The sequence below is a fragment of the Equus przewalskii genome, chromosome 22, assembly GCF_037783145.1.
Source record: "Equus przewalskii isolate Varuska chromosome 22, EquPr2, whole genome shotgun sequence".
NCBI classification, from domain to species: domain Eukaryota; kingdom Metazoa; phylum Chordata; class Mammalia; order Perissodactyla; family Equidae; genus Equus; species Equus przewalskii.
This window is the reverse complement of record NC_091852.1, coordinates 21,108,843-21,131,068: the sequence shown is the minus strand read 5'-3', so window position 1 is coordinate 21,131,068 and position 22,226 is coordinate 21,108,843. Positions and strand designations below refer to the sequence as shown.

The window sequence follows — 22,226 nt, the reverse complement described above, 5'->3', positions numbered from 1 at the left end:
GTGCAACCCGACCCAGGAGTGATGGAATCAGTTACTCCGAGACTAAGAGGATCACAGGAGTGAATGAAGCCCACCACTGCCTCACAGCAGATCCTAATTCCTGAGAGGACCTCCTTTCCCCTCACACCCCGCAAAGACAGCTGCAGATTCCTCAGAAAAATCTTCCCACTGTCCATGGGCTTCTATCCTTTTTCCTTTCTCCCCATCAGAGCAGCTTGCCGGGCGGGGTTCAGTCCTGCAGTGGACAATCCAATCTGAACATGGACGTCTACAGCTTAACGGGTTACCCACCGGCCCAGCTGTTGGCCATGCTCACAGGGTAACTAGGAAGACAGTTGTTGTGTGAGTGCCTGTGTGCTCTGGGGAGGGATGCCAGAGTGAAACGTGGCATGAGACTCATCCTGACCTCAAGACACAGTGCCCTTACCCTTGGCAAAATGGCTAACAATCCTAGAGTGCCCATGCAAGTTTACAAACCCTTCACAGGCACGACCTCATGTGATTTCTTCATCACTTGCTTTTCCAAGTATGTAACAGGTTTGTAGAAAGCAGCTGTGGATTCTCTTTGGCTTTTATTCTAGAAGTTTCTCTCTTCCTGGTCAACGAGTCACATGACCTGACTGTAACTGGGGAAGGGTTTTTGGGTGCTTGTGTGACTCTTTTGGTGTCTGCATGTTACTGGAAGGGTGCTGGAGCCTGCAGCTTTTGCTGGTTTTCTACCTTCATGGAGTCTTTCTTGCCCCAGCTCCGGACAGGGTCTGAGGCTTCGTTAGAACTCAATGGTGCCCATTGTGGGGACTTCTGGGCCAGTGGGGGATCACAGGAAGGACTTACAGAGACTGGGGTGGAAGGTGTTTTATTGACCACCAGAAATGAGTCAGGAATGTCGTTTCCAATCTGTGGCAGGAAAAACGGTTCCCCCTCCTTGACTGTATCCCCTTGATTTCCGTGGTCCCTCATTTCTGATGTGGGAGACCTTGGTTACTACTGCTAAGTAAGGTTGAAGAAAAAAATTCAAAATGGCTAGACATGTAAAGTAGCAGCGCATTTGTGCCCTTTCTTGCTATTGTAGCAGTCTGCAGCTTCCCCAAGGCAAGTGGCAAAAGCCAGCCAACTGGTGGCTTTGGAAGGGCACCTTGAGGGAGTCTTATCAAAGCTACAGCCCGATGTGCTGTGGCAGGTAAATAAGTTCTGTTCTTGTTGACCGACCAACTGAAGTCCTTAGAGTTAGTGCCTGAAACCACACCCTTGAGAACCCAGACAGCCACACTGCAAGGACACAGAGTCCTTTGGGGCTCAGACTTTCTAATAATACATTTTCTCAGCGGTACCTGGAAATTAAGCATCCTTGTTTGTTTCACTGGAGACAGCGGGCCTCCTTTCTATTTTCCCTCTCCTTAGGGTGGGAGTGATTTCCTCTTCACTTGCTTTTCCAAGTCTAACAGGCTTCGAGAAAGCAGCTGTGGATTCTCTTTGGCTTTTGTTCTAGAAGGTTCTGTCTTCCTAGTCAACAAGACACAGGCCCAAATTTAACTGGGGCAGTGTTGTTGGGTCTTCTGGGGTCTGCATATTACTAGCCTAACCCTAACTATAGTGGCCACGGTAGGCTGGCATGTGAGACTCAGAGGCACATGGAAAACTGAGTAATCGCCCTGTCAGTAGCAGGGACATCCCTAGCATCAGACTTCTGTGTCTGTAATTGAGCAGAGTCCAGAATGTTTCAGGGAACCCATTCTGGGCACGAAGGATTTTCATTTGCCTCCTAGTTCCTGGATCATCTTGGTCAGAGGAGGAAACTGTCCCATGAGACTCATGCAGAGTCTGGGGCCATGGACCTTTGTGTAAAGGCAGGCATAACTCACCTTGCAGTCTTTTCCCTGGAATAAACTTGTCTTCCTGAGTTAATCTCAGATAAAGGGCACCTCGATTGATTTCCTCTCTGGAATTCCAGTCGCTAACACTAGAAATATTATCCCACCAGGACATGCTTTTCCCTCTACAAGAGAGGCAGTGTGGGGGAGCAGTTAAGTGCATGGCCTCTGGAGCTGGGTTCTTGGCCCAGCTTTGTCACTTAATAGCTGTGTGACTTTGGGTAAGTTACTTAACCTCTCCATGTTCTTGTTTCCTCATCTGTAAGAAGGGGAAAGTAATGGTGTACAACTACGTTAGGTTTGTAATGAGGAGAAAATTAGTTAACACGCATCAAGCACGCAGAACGGTGCCTGGGATGTAGTGAAGTGCTACATAAGGGCTTGTTGTTATTTTTCACTGTTTGAAACCAGAGCAGAACGTGAAATAAAAGGTTGTCATACTGAGCGGCCTAGGTGGTGACAGTCTTGGTCTAGGAGGCAGGAGCGGTGGTCTCTCTGATCAGGGTTCCCACTAAGTGATGGGGTAACTGAATCAGTGAGAGCTACAGTTCCTTCCTTTTAGAATAAGGTGGTGATAACAACCCATGTCCGTCAGCTGATGACTGCATAAACAGAATGTGGCCTATAAACGCAATAGAACAGTAGCCATAAAGATGAATGAAGTTCCGATACATGCTCCATCACGATGAACCTTGAAGACGTTATGCTAAGTGAAAGAAACCAGACACAAAAGGACTTGATTTCACTTATATGCAATATCTAGAATAGGCCAATTCATAGAGACAGAAAGTAGAACTGAGGCTACAGGGGCAAGGGGGAGTGGGGCATGGGGACTTCTTGTTCCATGATTACAGTTTCTGTTTCAGGTGACAAAGAAGTTTTGGAAATGGATAGTGGTGATGATTACTCAACATTGTGAATATACTTAAGGCCACTGAATAGTACACTACAAAATAGGTAATATGGGGCTGGCCCGGTGGCGCAGCAGTTAAGTTCATACATTCTACTTCGGTGGCCCAGGATTCGCCAGTTCGGATCCCGGCTGCAGACCTATGCACGGCTTGGCAGCCATGCTGAAGCAAGTGTCCCACATACAAAGTAGAGGAAGATGAGAACGGATGTTAGCTCAGGGCCAATCTTCCTCAAAAAAAAAAGTTAATATGGCATACTTCATGTTATGTATATTTTACCACAATACAAAAATCAAACATAATAAGAAGTCAATATAAGAGAGGGAGAAATAAACTGACCTTGAAAGAGAAAGCACTTGCTATAAACTTTGAAACTTTTATAGTCCACGAAGCTATAAATACGGGTTACCAGAAAAAAAAATGAGGTGGTGACATTAGCCGTAAAGTCCTTTCCAGCTCCAGCCTGCTGTGAGGTAAACATCCCTCTGCCTTTAGCCCTTCATGCCCTTGGTCATTCATGACACAGCTGGGGACAAATCTCCCCGGCCCTGATTCTCTGTTCCCACCCTACTCCTACCCACCCTTGGCTCTACCTGCCTGGTCCTGCCTCAGGTGCCTGCTGCACCATAACTTGCTTTTCTTTACTTGTGTGTGGCTGTTTGTCAACTATGTCGTTAGCCCCTCAATGGGCAGGGACTGTATCTTCTCCTGCTTTTGTGCTGTCCCCTGACTCAGAACGCTGAGCCAAAATGGGTGAAGATGATTCCTCCCAGCCTTGCTTGCCATGAGGAACTACGGAGGACCCGGTTGCATCATGTTCTGGTCCTAGATTTTGCAAACTTTTAAAATTTCTACTCTACCCACTGTACCAAATACATCTTACCTCGTGACCAAGAACACACATACACACACATACACAAATATATGTGTAAAGGTTCACGACATGATACTTACCATTACTGGATGTGGTACAATCTTGGATTTCTGATCTATTCAATTTTTTTTTAAATGCTTGTAGTTACATTGGTTTTGTACCCTGTGACTTCCTGTTTGAAAAACACCATTATTAGGAGACTGGCTCATGCTTGGGTGTGTCCACCACCGGCCACTAGGGGGAGCTGACGGGTCAGGCTGCACAGAGGAACAAAGTGAACTGTCGGGGTTAGAGGAACTGGAGGAAGGAGTCCCAGGGCTGGTGGGGACTCGGGATGCCCACGCAAGCTCTCACACCCCTTAACAAGGCCCCCTACCAAAGGACCAGTGGTGACCATTCAGAGTTTATGTAGTTGAACAAACATCTGTTTAGTTGATTTGGTTGAGTGAACTTTTCCTGGTTCACTCTCTCCTGGGGGGCCATTTAAATGTGGTGGTGTGTGCTGGCTGGTGGACTTTTGGCTCAGTACTCGAACCCTCTTCCTCCCGGAGCAGCGCAGAACTCAGCTCTTCCCTGTCTGTACAACTGCCCTTCAGACGTGGGACCGCCCACCTTGAGACTCGCCGAGAACACCTTGTAGAATCCGCCTCGCTGGGCAGGTTCTAAACCCTGCTCTGTGCCCGGAACCCTCCTTTCAATCTCAGCGAGTGAGGCTGGTCTGCTTGCCATTTTGGTTGTGGGGAAAGTGGGATCCCTAGAAGGGAATTGATGAAGCAGCAGAGGCCGAGCCTGGTCATCTTGGAACCCACACGTAGAGAAAAGTCTCCATGGCATGAAAAGCCAGCTGCAGCGAGGACTCCTGGGCCCCCTCCCTGAAGCAGATGTGAGTACTCATCTGTCTTAGCTCCAGCATGGCTTCCTGTCTGTCTGCAGTGAGAAGCCATAGGCCATCAGGCATCTGAACCTTCCTCTGTGAGCACAGGAGATTCAGGCCAGAGCCTGACTGACCAAATCATCTTTAGTATTTCAGAAAGTGTTTGACAGTTAATATAGTTCTCATCCTTGTTCTTCCTATTAGCGCCACCTGTTCTCCTATAAGGCTGCCTCCCATGCTTGACCAAAGCGATGATGTGGTCTGCCCCACCTTTCTAGGGCGCCACGGACCACATGCCTCAGTATTTGGAGTAGATTCAGTAAACAGCTTATATCCCGATCAAGCCAAAAGAATTAAAATGTCCTTAAGCAATGAGGAATTCCTTTCACTTCATTAGCAAATGGTAAAGCTCTCCTCTCTGCCAGCTCCCCCACCCCCAAGCTCAACATTCATACAGCCCAGCAGGGCACAGTGAGCGCCCAAGCTCCGTGTGGTACGTCAGCCCAGGATCAGCTCTCAGCAGGTAGGGGTGATGCCTCCTAGTAACTGCCCAGAGACGGGGACGGACTCCTTGGTGAGACTGCCTCAGAGCAATTTCATGGACAGGAAGTCGGGAATGATTGGGGAGCCTTCCCCTGTGGGCCACGGGAAGTAGCCATGGCCTGAAGTGAAAGGAATGCTTGCCAGCTAAGACCTGAGGAAGACGCTAGCAGGACTCCTGCCAGTCCCCTCTTTGATTCTCTCAGTAGAAAACCAAAGGCTGTGGAGATCCAACTGCCCTCCTGCTTTCTGGTGTCGGCTCCTAAGTGAGGACAGGCCGGAGAAATCGACTTTCTTCCTCGGTTGTGCCTCACCCTGATTCTCCTAAAAAATATCCTTGAGGGGCTGGCCCCGTGGTCGAGTGGTTAAGTTCGCGCGCTCCGCTGCAGGCGGCCCAGTGTTTCGTTGGTTCAAATCCTGGGCGCGGACATGGCACTGCTCATCAAACCACGCTGAGGCAGCGTCCCACATACCACAACTAGAAGAACCCACAACGAAGAATATACAACTATGTACCTGGGGGCTTTGGGGAGAAAAAGGAAAAAATAAAAAACTTTAAAAAAAAAAAATATCCTTGAAACTGGCTCCCAGGAATCTTTTATGACAACGCTCTTCTCCTACAGCTGCCTTTGGGCTACCACCCCCTAATTTCCGACAAGCTACCATTTTCTGTCCACTGTTTCAGTTCACGGTCACTGGATGCTTTGTGGCAGATAGTTCTAGTCAGGGGCTCTCCCGTGGCAACAATCAAGGTTGTGGTAATGGTGTGGCTGAGAATTTACAGAAAGCCTCCACCTTAGACAGGGCTCTGCAAACATCAGTTAGCCTCAAGGGAGGACCGGATTTACTGTCTCCACCCTTTCCCACAGGTATTTAAGGAGGTTAATAGAAGTATGTCTCTTGAGCAACCTCCAAACGCTGGTCAGAACAATTGCTGGACGAGGATCTCGCTGTGATACATTTGTTACATTTTATGGCTCCAAATTCTTTACTTTTGTCTATAGCCAAACACTCTGATGTGGCTTTGCTCTTCTTACAAGAGGCAGGATCTGTTTCCCAATCTCCTTGAATATGGGCTGGCCCTGTGACTTGCTTGGGCTGAGAGGATGCCGTGGAAATGAAGAGGTGCCAGTTCAGAGCCTAAACTTCGAGAATAATTTGTCCACTTGTCCTCGTGTGTCTCCATTATGACACGAGGGCCTGCTTGAGCCGCCCAGCTGGAAGATCAGAGTCATGTGGAACAGACCGAGTTGCCTCAGCTGCCTGACCAAAGTCAGCTTCGATCAGCTGACAGCACTGAGACCGGCCAAGGTCAGCAAGGCCACCTCACTGACCACCCCCGACATGTGAGCAATTAACGCTTATTTTTGTATGCCACTGAGGCTTTGAGGGCTGTGTTACATAGCCTTATTGTGGCCATAGATGACTGACATGTCCACTTAGAAATTAGAGACGACACATCCTTTGAAGAATTATCGGAAGCAACTTGCACCTGCAAATAAAAAAATGGGTCCCTGAAGATTGCCCTTCACTTGTGTTGCCCCGAGCTAAGTATCTTTCACTGGTCTTTAAGATGTGTTTCATACCTTGGTAAAACCAGAGAATGAGCACAGCAAGAAGCGAAAAGTGTTCTTTATTGGGCATCGAATAGAGGTGGGAGAAGCAAAGCCAAGAAAAATGACACCTACCTATATTTCCCCACCCACATGAGGTGGGTTGGGTGTAGCAGTTAACATTCCTCATGTTGGCACCTGGATAAAACTCCTCTACATGTAAAGGTCAGTGTACGTACAGATCACTGAAGGGTAACCTTTCTAAGACTTATTGATGGCTAATGGCAGTGTTTGGCTTCCCTAATTTCAATGTGGATGAGAAGCACAAAGAATCTGGCAAAACAAATTCCTGAATTCAAGTCTCTTGTGCTCTAGCAATTGTAGGATTATTGGCCTCCTGAGCTGGAGTTCCTGAACTCTGACACTTAAGGATAAATAAAAGTACTCTGTTCTACCTTTTAAAATATTTTATAGACCAGACCATACAGCAGAGTTTACAAGATCAACACCAAGCTTCTGGCTATTTGGTTATATATATTGGTCATATATCCTGACAATGATTGAATGAAGCCTATGGAGGAACTTCATTAGTGTGCTTTGGTCATTCAAGGCCTGCCATCAATCCATGTCAGCAAGTGTACTTTCTGAAAGTGAGTCTTGTCTCTCGGAGATTAATTTATAGATGGGGGAGGATATAAACAAGTTGCCTCCAGTTTCCCACTGAAACACTGATTTCTCTTCCCTCTTCTTACTCATCTCAATTCAGTCTCCGAGGGCTAGGGACACACACTACGTGCCTTTAGGCAGGGAGATCCCTCCAGCTGGTTCCTGGTCCCATGGGCCCCTGTGGCTTCCCTCACAGATGCCTCTGTCTCTTGGACCTTGGCGTGAGCCTCGAGAATGACCACTGTCTTGGCTCTGTCAAGGGAAACCATTGTGTGCCTCTGTCTGATGGCAGAATGAGAACACAGAGATGGAATTCAGAGGCAGCAGCTGAGAGGATGGCAACAGAGCACACCCTCTCCTCTGTGCCTCAGTGGGATTTTGGGAGGAGACCACGATTTTTAAATGATCATTCATGAGGGAGTGAGCCAACACAAAGACAGACTCAGTGGGATTGGCATAAAGATTTCTTTCTTTCTAAGTGTAATGTATGGGTCATTTTTCTTACAAGACTGCTGTGATTCAAATTAAGTCCTCTAGCCAAATTCTAAAACCCAATTCTGGATGAATACAGAATTTATAAACACTTGATTTGTTATACAAGCTGTAGAAGGAAAGATTTGCCATTAGGCAATCACATCTTTGCAAAATTCAGTTTTTACATTGGAGAGCAAGAGTTCCACAGGGAATTGGCTAACTGGAAGGCTTAGTTACTGGAAACTGCAAACACACAAAAAATTGAAGAATACAGACCCTTAGGATTCCTAGTCAGCAGGTCCTTGTGATTGAAATAAGAGCAAGTCCCCTTATAATACTCCCTCCCTAGGAGAGGGGTTCTCAGAGTGTGATCTCTGCACCAGCAGCATCACCTGGGAACTTCTTGGAAATGCCAATTCTTGGCCTCTTCCCAAGACCTACTGAATCAGGAACTCTGGGGTGGGGCCCAGCCATCTGTGTTGTCACAAGCCCTCTTGTGGATTCTGATGAACAGGCTCAAGTATGAGAACAACAAATTCATAAGCTACAATCTGCCTCACAAGGCTCAGAGGAAATGGTCCCCTTCCCATGGAGGTTTCGTCCTGGTGCCCTAAGGCACCTATGTGATGCATTACCTCCTCCCCTGTGCATCTAGGATGCTACTGGTACTGGGAAAATTAAGAAAAGCATCAAATACTTTTCTGTGTTCTGTGATTGAGTCCCCAGTAAGTGTCCTTGCTGTGCACAAATCACCTACTACGTCATTTGGTTACAGCAGCACTCACTAACTGGAACCAACTTCTATATCAATGAAGAAAACCTGAGGTATACCGCGGTAACGAATCACGACCGAACTTCCCTAACTTAACATAATAAAGGTTTATTTTTTACTCACAGTACACCTGTAACAGAGTCAGCAAGGGAGCCCTACTCCACACAGTCACTCAGGCAGCCAGGCTGACGGCAAGTCCATCTCAAACACCTGCTTCCATGATCACCATGACGGGGGAAGAGGACACGGTGACTGCACAGTGGCTTTTAAAGCTCCCATCTGGAATTGACACATTGTCACTTCCACTAAGGTTTCATTGCAAAGCAAGTCACACGGTCAAGCCTAACTTTGAAAATAGGCGGATAGTACACAGAAAAAGAACTGGAGTATCTGAGAACACCTCGAATTATGAATAGGCCACAACATCCATCGTGTGCAAAGCCATGTGTTAACATTAAAGAAATGCAGGGCCAAGAGTTCCCAGTTTTGAGTTCATGGTCTCTTTGTTCCCATTGACCTTCAAATCTACAAAATCTACATCCTCCTCCAAGAAGATCTTTTTCGTTCAAACTTTTTCATTTTTTTAAATAAAAAAATTGAAGTTAAGGGGCCGGCCCTGTGGCCGAGTGGTTAAGTTTGCACGCTCTGCTTCGGCCACCCAGGGTTTTGCCGGTTCGAGTCCTGGATGCAGACATGGCGCTGCTCGTCGGGCCATGCTGGGGCGGCGTCCCGCATGCCACAGCCGGAAGGACCCACAACTAAAAATACACAACTATGTACCAGGGAACTTTAGGGAGAAAAAGGCAGAATAAAATCTTAAAAAGAAAAAATTGAAGTTAATGTATCCACAGAAAACACACAAATTGTGAGCATACTGCTTGATAAATGATCACAAAGTGAACAGAACAGTGTAGCTACCTCAAGGCTAAGCAGCAGATGCTTCCCACGGGCTCACCCGCCCTCCTCAGGCTTCCTCCAGGGATCTCCTCCCCCTCCCCTAATGGTAGCACACTCTTGACTTCCAACACCATACTTCAGTTGTTTACACTCATTCATTCCACTAGCAGCTATCAGCCAGGCCCCAGAAGTGCTCAGTCCTGGCAGGCGATGTTACAAACCCAAGCATGAAAGGCGATCTGGCGATCCTCCTGTCAGCGGACTGGCTTCTCTGCGGGGGGGCGGGGGTGTGTGTGACATATTTTAAACAGGGTTGAGGGGGTCAACTCTCAGGGGACTTGACCTAATTAATGCGCATTGTCTTTATACCTGTTTATTTAAGCACATTCAGTGGTTTCATAACAGAGCAGATGGGGTCATAGCCAGAATCTTTGCTGCTTGACACATGAGAAATAAGTGGCCTGCCCAGCTGGCACTTGGTCTCCCACACATTTACCTGGCGTTGAGCTGCCTGACACCACTGGTGGCAAAGCTGCACCTGCCCACCTGCGGCTTGGGTATTTTCTCTTCCTCTCCATCATACAACCTCACCCTTTCAGGTGGTTCTAGGGCTGGGCAAACTGGATCTTTCCGGTTGGGGAATGGGGAACAAGTGCAAAACTTATTTTGGCTCAAATACAAGATTGTCATTTGGTCTTAGGAATGTTTCTCATGCAGGTTCCATTATCTGAAAATTAGGGATATAGTTCCCATCTCCTTGCCTGAAAAAGCATCAAAGGTGTCAGTGGAGAGGCAGTGGGCAGCTGCTTTCCTAAAATGCCAGCTCCTCCCCGGATGTCCTCAAAATCAGGCATATCTGTACAAGCGTGCGTCCATAGAAATGGTATTCTGCTTTCCAGCTTCTCTACAAAATCCTTGCCAGAATCCAGGCCAGGCATCTCAGGGACACCGTGCTGACTCCATCTTTCACACGGCTGACTGTGACTTTCGCAATTCTTCCCGGTAGGAAAAGGCCAGTGACTCGGGCAGGGAGAGAGTGCGAGTGTGTGCAGCTCTGGAACACTGGGACCGATGGAGCAGTCACATCCTTTCGCGGTAATCATCTTCAGCAAAATGGACTTGAAATATCTTTTTATAATCAGCTGGCCTCTAAATTATAGCCATGCTGAGTAAGACCAGAGTAAACATGTGATTAGTGATTTCCTTATGGCAGAAAGCAGAATTAAATACTCTGGCTAAGGCCCAGGGCTTGAAAAGAATTCTGCTTTCAGTAAAAAAGAAAACAGAAAACTGTCTTTGTTCCAAAGCCAAAGCAACGGGTCATGGCCTTCTCCCTGTGTGGTAACAGTCCTGCTTCACGAGGAAGTGGGAAAGGAAGAGATTAACTTAGGAAAATGCTCCAAGAGCTGTCAGCCTGCTCAGCTGCTGTCACTCATGTCCTGACTCACCCCTCCTCCTGTCCCCTAAGCACAGAAGAATGGACCCGTGGCAGCCATGGTTCCTGGCTGACTCCTCCAGGAGGTGCAGAAATGCCACTGAACGTGGATCAACACCACACAAACTCTATGTTGCCTCTTTATACATCAAAGATCAAAGATCAAATGTCATTTTCTTGTTTTGTTATCGCTTTCCCCACCCCACCTAGCTCGTTTAGAAAAGAATGTATGGGTAGTGTCTCACAATTCGGGAGTAATAAAATTCTCAGTGTGTACCAAAGGCCACACTGAGAAACACCCAGAATGCTTGTTAAAGAGGCACCTTCCCAGACCCAAAGAATCAGAAAGCTCAGGGTGGGGCCCGGAATTTGCATTTCGCCAGCCACCAGCTCCCTCACTCAGTTCTTACACAGGTTGGGAAGGGGAAAGCGCACACAAAAGCATCATAAAAATAAAAATAACTCTGCTCACAGCAGGCCCCTTCCCAAAAAGGACTCATTAGGATTTAAAGAAAGGTTATGGTTAGTCTGCTCATGATTTCCTTCGAGGGAAAAATTGCAGTTTCTTACCTGATTCTACCTGCAAGTGTTATCACACATCTGCAGTTACTTTAGTCTCACAAAAGTCAGGGATACAATTGTTTTCATTGGAGCATCAACACCACACCGGTAAGGGCTCAACACTTCATTTATTTGGGACTAGTGCTAGACGGCATGCTCTTGGTCAGTTTTTCCAGAAGCAAGGCCCACCCACCCCTTAGTATGGTTTAGTCCAGTTAGTCACAATGGTGGCAGGACAAGTTGTCTGTGTTACTTCCTTACCATTAAAGTCTCAAAGTTCCCAGTGCTCTATTCCTTATGTCTTGGGGTGGATTCTGGCCTTCAGCTTCTAAATTTCCAGGGCAAAGTTTTCTGGGAAATTGGTGCTCTGTCATTTAAAGGTTTAGCGTTCTCTTCACTTAAGCTGGAAAATAAGATCAGGCGTCTCCAGCCTGTGCTGGCCTCACTTGGGACCCTTGCCCAAGCGTCCTGCCACAAATCCCTTTATGGTCTTGTGCCTCAATAAATCACAGCTGGACCAACAGGGAGAATCAGGCTGGTTTATGCAGTGTGCCAAGATCCAAAGATCAAAAGCATTCTGAGTGCCCAGTGTTAGCAGAGCGAGCAAGGCCCAAGCCCGCACACGGTACCCAGAAGTGAGACACTGAAGTGAGATCCTGAAGCAGACGTCCCTCCACAAGAACACAGGCCCTTGCTTTCTTTTTCAAAAGTTAGCACAAGAATCTGCAGGCAGCTTGCAGATGTAGGAATTCATTTTCTCACGTATCGACAATATTGATGCCTTCCTTTCTCAAATGGAACCACCAACATTACCAGGACCACAAACCTCCTGAGACGCAGCCCTCCTTGCTCAACAGGCATGGCATGCCATTAAGGGGCAGAAAGCTCACGGCCCCACTTCTCTTCAAACACAAACACTCCTCTGCTTTAATTTATTGCACTATTTGAGGTCTGAAGGAACTTGGGCTTGAATAACTATCTGAACTGAAATTTAGCCCAAATCCCAGAGCTGGCAGATCTGTCCTGGGAGGGAAAGAGACGCACACGACTCCAGGTAGCTGTGACCTCACTTTCACAGTTCATGGAAGAGGACGGCCTTTCTGCCCCAGACGCCCCTGGCGTAGTCCTGGGAGAGCGTCTGTGACTGCCCCAAGTTGGCCTGCGTTGCCAACCCTGCTTTTTCACAGCTCCTCCAAGTTCTTCTCTAAAAGATGCAAACCTCTGAGCCTGTGAAACAGGTTTCCCAGGGCAAGCATTGTGATGACGCACCTGTTGGAAAAATCTCTTCTCTGACCTCTTTCTCAAGCTCTGTAATGAGTGAATAAATGAAAGGAAGGAAGGAGAGGAAGAAAGGTTTAAGAAAGGCTCCATGATATTTCTCAATGCACCCGGCTCTCATAAACGGCCTTGGGTTAAAATTCACCACTAGCAACAGTGCCAAAACACCTAGTTTGCATTTTGGCTGCCATGCTTCTTCATTTTAATGGGATGGACTCAATCCTTTTTACTTTTTATTTTTTTTGAGGAAGATTAGCCCTGAGCTAACATCTGCCACCAATCCTCTTCTTTTTGCTGAGGAAGACTGGCCCTGAGCTAACATCCGTGCCCATCTTCCTCTACTTTACATGGGAGCGCCTGCCACAGCTTGGCTTGCCAAGCGCCGCATAGGTCCATGACCTGGATCCGAACCAGCAGACCCAGGCCACCAAAGTGGAGTGTGTGACCTTAACCGCTGTGCCACCGGGCTGGCACCCCCTTTTACTTTTTAAAAAGGACTTGAAAACAGGTGGTGCCGGGCCAGCACGCTGCAGTAAAAAGTCTGTCCGACTTCATCTCTCCTTTCTCATCACTACAGGTTACAACCTGTCACCCAGCAGTTACACCCAAACTTAGGATCAAGGACTTATATTTCTGCGCCCAAGAACAGTGAGCTCATCGGCTCCCCCGGGAGATTACCTGTCTGAGGAACTGTCTCCCTAATAAGGTCTTAAATTTCAGACTCATGACGGGCAGCCTGAGTAATGAGCAGAGCTGTGGAAACGGAGAAGCGCTCTCAGGAGATGTTCCTCTTGTCGGAGTGCAAGACCAGGAGCCTGGGCACTCGCCCGCCCAGTGCAATCCATCCATGTCACCTCCTGCTGCCACTGCTGTAAGTTAGCAGGATGGGGGCAGACAGCTGTCAGAGATGAGGCGGGGACACGCAAAAGAGCTTAATGAAATTTTATTTTGAAAATATGGCAAGAGTCTAAGGCACTTCAAACATTTAAATACATATAAGACCAAAGTAAATGTGACATGGTATAAAGGAATCCATAAATATGTGGAGGACTAACTACACTATGCTTCTCTAGAGGCAAATACAGAGCCAATTCCTCTAACAATTCAACTTTGATCAATAGATACAGAGTTGTGCAATTATTAATAAAAATATGGTAATGTTACATATAGTTCTTCATGTCTTTAATTACTATGGAATATAAAAGTTGAAAATACTGTGTCAATTTTTTATAGACACCTTTTATATAAAAAGTCATATAATACATCCACCTAGATAAAAGCAACTGAAAAGATTTCCTTTTGTAAATTCTATACTTTCTGAGAGTTCCATCTTTTCTTTTTAAGACAGAAACCTACCAATCCGGGCCCAAGTTACCAAGGATCAAAGTCATCTCAACTTCCTTACTTTAAAATAATAAAGACAAAAGAGAAATCAACAAAACCATCCTGGAAATGGAATTTTTGAAGAGCTTTCCAATGGTTCCACCTTTAGGAAATATAAATACTTGTGGAAAATTTTAAAAACACCGCTGGAATGAGAACCTGACACTTCTCAGCAGTGGGGCGTGGGGCGTGGGGGGTGGGGGGTGGGGGTGGTTGAGAAGACGTCCACTCAGGTCAGGTTACAATTTCCTACAACTGTACATAACGGAGCAGAGACTCAACAGCAACAGAGACGGGGGTAAAGTGTGCCCCACCCAGAGGGCAGATGGCCAGAAGGGAGGCGGTGTGTGCCCAGCCGGGCCAGCAAATTCCTGCTGGCTCAACTTCTACTGTGACAGCTCCAGCCTTCAACCCTTGGTTTTCTGCCTTCTGTTTGCTGGTGAGTTCAGGCACAAAATGTATACATTCAGTATTTGTCACCCCCAACAAGAACAATTAGCAGCTTAATGTGGCATGTAAATGGACGGCTATTTGCATACAATCAGTCAAATGAACCTCGGTGGGTGGGGCCAGGAGATGTCTTCCTTCCAAGCCTGGGGGTGCCCTAGAGACCAGGAAAGGAAAAAACTGGGGGTTAGCAAGTGACCTCAGGCAGATGTGTCCTCTGTGACACATCTGTCCACCACAGCTGACAACCACCTGTGAGCTAGAGTGAGGAGAGCTGGAACCCAGGACACACGTCCACTAGCAGGAGCAGCTCTGGAGCCAGCTTGGCTCAGCAGTGCCACGTGCAGCTGTCCTTGGAAGTGGACTTGGGGACCACAGGTTGCTAGTCACTGTCTGCTTTAGGAAAATGCCAGGAACATGGTGCTGTGTATTCACGGGCTCAGGATGTGCGTTGGGATAATTCTGCCCAGAATAAACCCTTCATGGGAAGATGTGAGAGAGCAAGTCTCCTGAGCAAGCGGGAATTCAGTCTCTGCTGTGCTAACCACTAGCCCTCCTGGCCTTCTGCGAGGGGCAAAAACGCTAACTCTCAAGTTCCAGACTAGAACCTCCATTTTCGGAATCATCATCAAACCTGCATCTCCTGCCAACTCCCTGAGGAAGGGGGCCACCAGGCTGGAGGACGTCAGCCTGTTTACAGACACCAAACGCACAGCACTGACCGGAGACTGGGCTTTTGCGAAGTTGACGTGGGCATAGAGAAGAACGGCGATGTCCTTGTGTCCTGCTTCCAGGGCTATGGAGAGCGCTGTGCTGCCATCCTGAAGATGAGACAAAAGGAACAAGCCACGTTGGGTTTCTGGAACTTCCAGACAGCCAAAAGGTAACAAAACAATACCCTCCAGCAATTGATAAGGTGCCCAAAATGCAGCCGTGTGTGCAGTCCTTAGGAAACTCTGCTGGACCTCTACATGCTAAGGATACAGGATGAATGAGGCATAACCCCCCCCTCACCAGGCTAAGGAAGTCACATCAAGAGGAGAATCATCATTGCCTTTGGCTCTGCCTCACATGGTTAGTGTGCAGGTCTGTATCCCACGGATCCTCAACAAACTCAGGCAGCCCAGGAAGAACACCTATTCACCCATCCTGCCGCCAGCAGGGGGCGGTAGGAGCAGAGGCGGGCAGAAACATCACTTGGTTTCTTTGTTTCTTATAAATACAAATGAGCAGGCAAGGACCATGGTGCATGCTTTGTAGCTCTGCAACTTGCCAAAGATCTCCTAACTTTCTTCTCGGGGAGGGAGCTGATCCTGCAGTCCGAGCCACCCCTGTAGAATGCTATGAGGAACATCTATGTCTGAGCACAGAATTCTGCTGGTTTGCAGAAATGTATCTTATGGAAATGCGAGAGGAGACACTAAATATGGGAAAGAAAAATTTTCAGTTGAATGTTTGGTTTCCATTAAATTGCAGGGACTTAGATAGATACAAAGGAGCATCAAGGCAAAAAAACAGCACAACTTATTTCCTGTCTAGCTTCGGAATTAAGATGCCCTTCCGGTCCCTAGCAGCAGGAAACAATTGGTATGTGGTTGGAATCTTAGGGTTTTTCCCTCCCACTCTGTGAATTTGGGAGCTGCTTTCTTCCGGAGGCCGGCTGGATACCCTCCTGTTCCTTTCAGGATAAGGCAGCAGATAGTTAGCTGAGGTGACCAGGATTTCTGGACGTCAGTGTGGCTCTACAGCCTCTTATTACTATATCTACAAGCTGTTCCTTGCTGAAAGTAGAAGTCAAAGCAAATAATCAAAAATCCTGAGACACAAACTGTTTTTGAGGAACCATAAGCTGGAAACTCTGCCTCCGCTCCGGCTCCAGCGGAATGTGAGGGCATCTGGTAAACTGCAGCTCACGTGCCCCGTGGCCGCGGCTGCTGCTGCAGACACGAGGCAGGGCCCCATCCAGTTGACACCTGCATGGTTGGCTGTATCGGCTGGTTTGGTCCCACAGGGAGAAGTTTAGCGTAAAAGAGGATGTTTTCCCTTTAACTTTTTTGTGTTTTGAGCTGAAGGAAGCTCTGGTCCAAACCTGTGCTCCAAACAGATAAACGTGCAAAAACAGAACCAACCCAGGTGGACCTCTGTGACCTCTGGACCTTTGAACCATGTCATCATCCCAATGCTAAGTTCCTGTGCCTTGCCTGTCAGTACTGCTCCCCTTTGGCCTGGAGACATCCGGAAGCAGCAGCTTTCCTTAGAATGTTTCCCGGTCAAGGGGTTATCCGGGAATGGGGACAGCTTGGGAACTGGGAGAGGAGATTAGAGTGAGGATGCTGGGAATGGCCTGAGGAAGAGTGGGAAGATGGGCTTAAAGAAGCCAAGAGAGTCTGGATCCCCCAGTGGATGAAACGTCACAAGTTATTCACTGAGGGGCCCCAGGGAAGGGGACACCTGCCTTCATCTCACTGGGGGAGGAAGGTGATTCCCTGCAATATTAACTAATTTTAGTCACCCAACAACGCCAGCTTGTAATGACTAGTAATCCAGATTTCCAAAGGGACCGGGCACCTGGTCCTCTCTTCTTAGTGGACTGGGAAGTCGCCTACACTGAATCTGGTTCTGTACTATAAATGTGTTTATTCCCCTTAGTATGCTGGTTCTCGTACATGCCTATCACCTTCTTCCTGTAATGAATTTTGGGAGGACGCCTATTTATCTTTCTGCCTTTGGTTTTAGTTAATGGGAACATTACTTTGCACACAGGAAAGGCTGCCAAGCTGGCTCCTGAGGCGAGGTGGCCTGGATGACAACACAAACCCCCGAGGAGAATCAAAGAGGATTTGCTGTCTCTCCTTTGCCCTCACAGAGCTCCCTCCCTGTGTCCCTCCAGCCCTCTGCATGGAGGCCCAAAAGCAACAGCTTACGTTGTCCTCCAGGTGGCCGTTGCAGCCCGGCTGGGCCAGGAGCAGCTTGACGATCTCCACGTGCCCGTGCTCGCTGGCACACATGAGGGCAGTGGAACCCTCGTCGTCCTGGATGTTGACATCAGCCCCACAGGCCAGCAGGCCCTTCACCATGTCTATCCGCCCATGACTGACCGCCAGCATGAGGGCTGTCTGCCCCGCCTGCAGAAGAAATGAAGGGGACTTCAGAGGAACGTACTGGGCTGGCAGGGTGTGGTCTGTACTGGGGCTGAGCTGGCAGGAAGGGGAAGAGGGAGTGTGATGACAGAGGGGAAAAAGTGGATGATGGCAGGCAAGGAGAAACTAGTGTCTCATGAGCTATGAGCGAAGTAAGATCAAGTAATGAGTCAACTTTTCCCTTTAGCTTAGAGGATTGGTCTCATTATAGCAAGGAGCTGGGAAGTTCAAAAGATAGTCCAACTGTGCACATATCTGGACTAGCGGCCTTGGAGCCTGGCATGAAGACACCACAATCCGGAGATGGTCAGGAAGCAGTGGTCACCGGGTAGACCGTGGGGAGTCCAGTCTCTTATTTGCATGCTGCCCCACAGTTTACGTGCACGCTGCTCCAAACAGAGGCAATGCAAGGTAAAGGAGAGAGAAGTTTCCAGTGTGAAGTTTAAGCTAGTATTTCATGGGTGTGTTTGGTCCACAAGGAGCACCAGGCAGCCACGTGGACTCGGGGCTGGGCCATGAGTGAGTGCCGAGCGGTGGGAAGTGTGGCGTGGGCACCTGTGCGGGTCACAGCAGTGTGAGCATGAGCCCAGGAAGCAAGCGCACTCACCTGGCTGGCTTTGGCGTTGACGTCCCCACAGCCAAAGAGTTCTTCTACAACCCGCATGTCTTTCTCTGCTTCCACGGCAGCCAGGGCTGCCAGCATGATGGGGGTGTAGCCCGCCTTGTTCTGGTGATCTACGTTACACACGTCTGCAAAGACAGGAGTCTCTTTAGGGAGAAGCCATCTCAAGGCAGCGGCTGTCCCTGTGAACTGAAAGGATGGTGTTTGGAAGAGCCCAGTAAAATGGCCTCAGACGCTCAAAGTCCCAGGTGACTCAGAAGGAGATGTGAGAGAGGTTTCCATACTGAACAAAGGAAAAAAATTTTTTTTCTATTTCGTGAGGCCAGAAGCAACAGCTGTGACAGTAAGCTTTCACGGCACCTCTTGTTTGCAACTGGTGGCTGACTGCAAGAGCCTAGAGGTCTGTAGGTGGTTCTAAGTAATGGTTGCTTTGAAGAATAAACAGTAACGTGGGATCTAGGCATTAATCTGTGTTTAGGAAATCACTGTTTTGGAGTGAAGAAGGCAGTGAGAGCTACAAAGGAAAGAAGGATTTGTAAAGGCTTGTGTATGGAACACTGACTACGCCGTTACCCCCTGAGAACCCACTACTGAATCTGAGACCCGGAGCTCTCCTCTGACTTGTTTGGGGCCCTTAGAAGCAGAATCCCAATCACAAAAAACCCAGTTATAGGAATTGTAGCTAGCCTGAGAGCAGACGCAGTAAGTCCTCTAAGAAACTGCCAGGGACTAACAGACCCAATAAACCAGGCCTCTTCCATTCCTATAATTCTTAAGGAGTCTTTGGGGGCTAAATTATCCTCCAGGCATTTTTAAATTCCTTCAGCACTTTCTAATAAACTGAAAGGAACAAGAGTGCAGGAAAGAAGCTTTATGTGTGACCAAAAATAGTTAAAATGTTTAGGATGTTTCCGTCACAAGGAATGAGAAAAGAAAGTATCATGGAAACTTCCCTTGGGTTCTAAAGCAATGGCATCCTAGGGACATAATGGCAGGCGTGGTCTTTGAGGCTCCTCAGCATCTGTGATGTTCGGTTCTTCACAGATGCTGCCGTTTTCTAGATTCACAAACACACTTTATGGAGCCACAATCTCAGCCTATAATGGTGAGCAGGAAAAAGTTAAGAAACTCCAGGAAAGTGATTAACCGAAACCATCCAACAATGGATTTCAAATCATTTAATTTATCAAAATATCTTATCCACACAAATTTCCCAAGGAAAGATTAAATTGTTACTTTCAGGAGTAATCCTGAAGTGTTGTTGTCAGCTTTCCTGGGTATTATCTACTGCTCTGTTTAAACAATAACTTGGGCTGACAGTAGCACCAGCTCTGTTTATACTCTGGAAAGTCTGAAGGGAGGGAGGCTTGGAATTCCTTCCTCTAAGATGGAAGCAGTTTTATCCTAATATGGCCCCTAAATTGGGAACAAACAAACTTAGAAGAGAAAAAAGGATAACTCTGCTTGGTTTCTTCTCTGCATCAACCCAATATCCCCAAAACAGAGTAGAAAATCTTGGGCAGTTGGGTCAAGAAGCAGTATGGGAAAACCGGACAATTTTATTGCATATTCTAAATCAGATGTTCACATTGTGTTCTCATTAGATTGAGGCCCTGCGAATTCTGCATCAGCCGCACGCTAGAAGTAAAATACGTGCTTCAAAAATAAACAGGAGTGATCTGGAGACTGTACGTACCACTGGGCTGGCTCCATTTGAACAAACAGTGGAAAGCTCACTGTTTCTCAAGGGGCCCTTCTTTGTACCTCCCCCATCCCTTCACGTCTAATACATCCATTGGCTATATTCTGAGATGGCAAGTTCCAGTTATAAACAAGAATTTTCACTGTTCTCATTACTACGATTCAGATGTAAGAATAACACTTTTCTTGCTCTATGCTGATTCCGCAGTAACAGAGTATATTTTTGGCAGGAATGGTGATGATTCTGCTGTAATCTGTTACAGGGACTTTACTCGGTCCACATCTTGACTAGCCGCACACCTCTGCAAGACAACTGGATGGGGGTCATGGAGCAAGGACAAATCAGGCAGCCCACATCACAACGCTGTGACTGTGGCCCTGTGAGTAGCATTCTGCCCCCTGAGTGGGAACGCACCAAGCCTGTGTGATTCAGCTCAGGAGGGAATCTGAGTCATCCTGATTACCAGGGATATATGTACCCTGCTTGAATGCAGCTGAACTACAGCAAGAAGATTCTCAAAGCCTCTTTGCAAAACAGATTTGGAATCTGTGTCACCCAGGTTTGTTGAAACATCCAGCGTCCCATGAATGACTCAGGAACAATATTCTTGCCACATTGCTTTCCATCATGTGGAAAAGCAATGGAAAGGATTTGAGGATGCTCACAGAATTGCAGAGTGGATCAACTGGCTTCTTCGAGATGAGTCACAACCCAAGTGCTGTCAGAGAAGAGACCGGGACAGCCAACGTACCAGCGTCCAAGAGCAGCTTCACGATCTCAAAGTTGGAGTGGGACACGCTGTAATGGAGGGCCGTGTTGCCATTGCCATCGGCCATGTTGATGATGTGACGGAGGACGTCTGGGGAGATGGCCTCAAAAGCGGCTATGTAGTCCCCCACCATGGCTGGAATGGCTGACTTCTGACTGGACACGCGGAACCACTCGTGCTGGAGGGTGTTCAGACAGAATCTCTGCCAAAACACAGAGCGAGCGGCATCAGTCCTTCTATTAATAGACCTTTCTGAGTCCCAAGTGAAAGCGCGAGAAATCAGGCCTTTTATAGTCAAAGTGTAGGCAGTTAGAATTTGCTCTCAAAAACAATTAACGCAAACCCAGAACCCCCAGAGAAGCCTCGAACTCCAAACTGAAGCGTCCCTCCTGATTTTAAACCACATACATATTCTAACTTCTCTAAAAGAGGCCATACAGCACCGTGCAAGAGCTACACCACTGTGGCGGAAATTCTGGCTCTGCTATTTAAGAGCTGTATGTTCCTGGGGAAGATACTAATTCTGTGCCTCAGTTTCCTCATCTGCAAAATAGGTACATAAAAATACCTTTCTTTCACAGTGTTTGTGATGAGGACAAATGTGACACATGTAAAACAGGCTGGTTCCATTTATTATCAAACTATTAATATGTAGTTAGCTGGCCTTGCAAATGATTTTCATAGTAATCAGGATAGAAGAAATGACTTAACACACATTTAATTATGCTGCTTCCTTCCTATCCAGATCAATCGCAACTCTTTCCACATCTCCACAGCACGAGGCTGGGAGACCATAAGTGGCTAGCCAATTCAATTCCTACTCCAATCCCAAACACAAATGTCTGACCACGGAAAGGGAATAAAAGCAGGTCTGAAACGAATTATGCTTCTCGTTAGGATCATCTGCATCTGGTCAACAGCCCCACTCGCCTTCCCTTAGGCTGTGGACCACGAGCATGGCATTTGTTTCATGGGTGAGCAAGTCAAACTTGGACCACAGGAAGTTCAGTGTAGACTGGGCATAGCTGGCGCTGGCGATGGGGATAACTATAATACTTTTTTCTTGAGCCCTCTGTTATATGAATTTACCATTCGTTTGTGCTCTGCTTACTCTTGAAAAGTTCAAAAATAAGTCAAAGAAAGATGGAAAGCCTATGTCAAAAGCAACAGAACCCAAGAAATCCTCTTTCTATGGAAAAGGTGGGGTTGGAATTATAGTTTCCATCTCTATCTTCCTGCTACAGATTATTCAAGTTTTAGCCCATTCAATCATAATTTGGGTCACCTGATGAAATCTTGGCCGGGGAAACAATTCATCTAATTTTTTCAGATTTCTATTTCTCTGGAGTGTTCACAGACAAGAAAGGGAGATTATGTCGTCTGGGTGTCCTAACTCTGTTACTGCCAAACATGCAGTATCCTGATACAGTTATATGTCACTGGCACTGTGATCATTC

At 47.3% G+C, this 22,226-nt stretch overlaps 1 protein-coding gene across 27 annotated transcripts in view; it reads right to left on the bottom strand.

The window, feature by feature from the left end:
• Positions 1-13,633: 13,633 nt before the first annotated feature.
• The window catches only part of KANK1 (KN motif and ankyrin repeat domains 1), a 199,323-nt gene continuing 190,730 nt past the window's right edge, over positions 13,634-22,226 (bottom strand). For all 27 annotated transcript variants that reach the window (XM_070590466.1, XM_008512747.2, XM_008512749.2 and 24 more), the window contains 5 exons: positions 20,752-20,971; positions 18,284-18,426; positions 17,461-17,661; positions 15,259-15,357; positions 13,634-14,693 (listed from right to left, as the gene is read on the bottom strand). In XM_070590466.1, the coding sequence (XP_070446567.1) occupies positions 14,631-14,693; positions 15,259-15,357; positions 17,461-17,661; positions 18,284-18,426; positions 20,752-20,971 (726 nt within the window). In that variant the 3' untranslated portion in view covers positions 13,634-14,630. The remainder of the gene's footprint in view (positions 14,694-15,258; positions 15,358-17,460; positions 17,662-18,283; positions 18,427-20,751; positions 20,972-22,226) is intronic.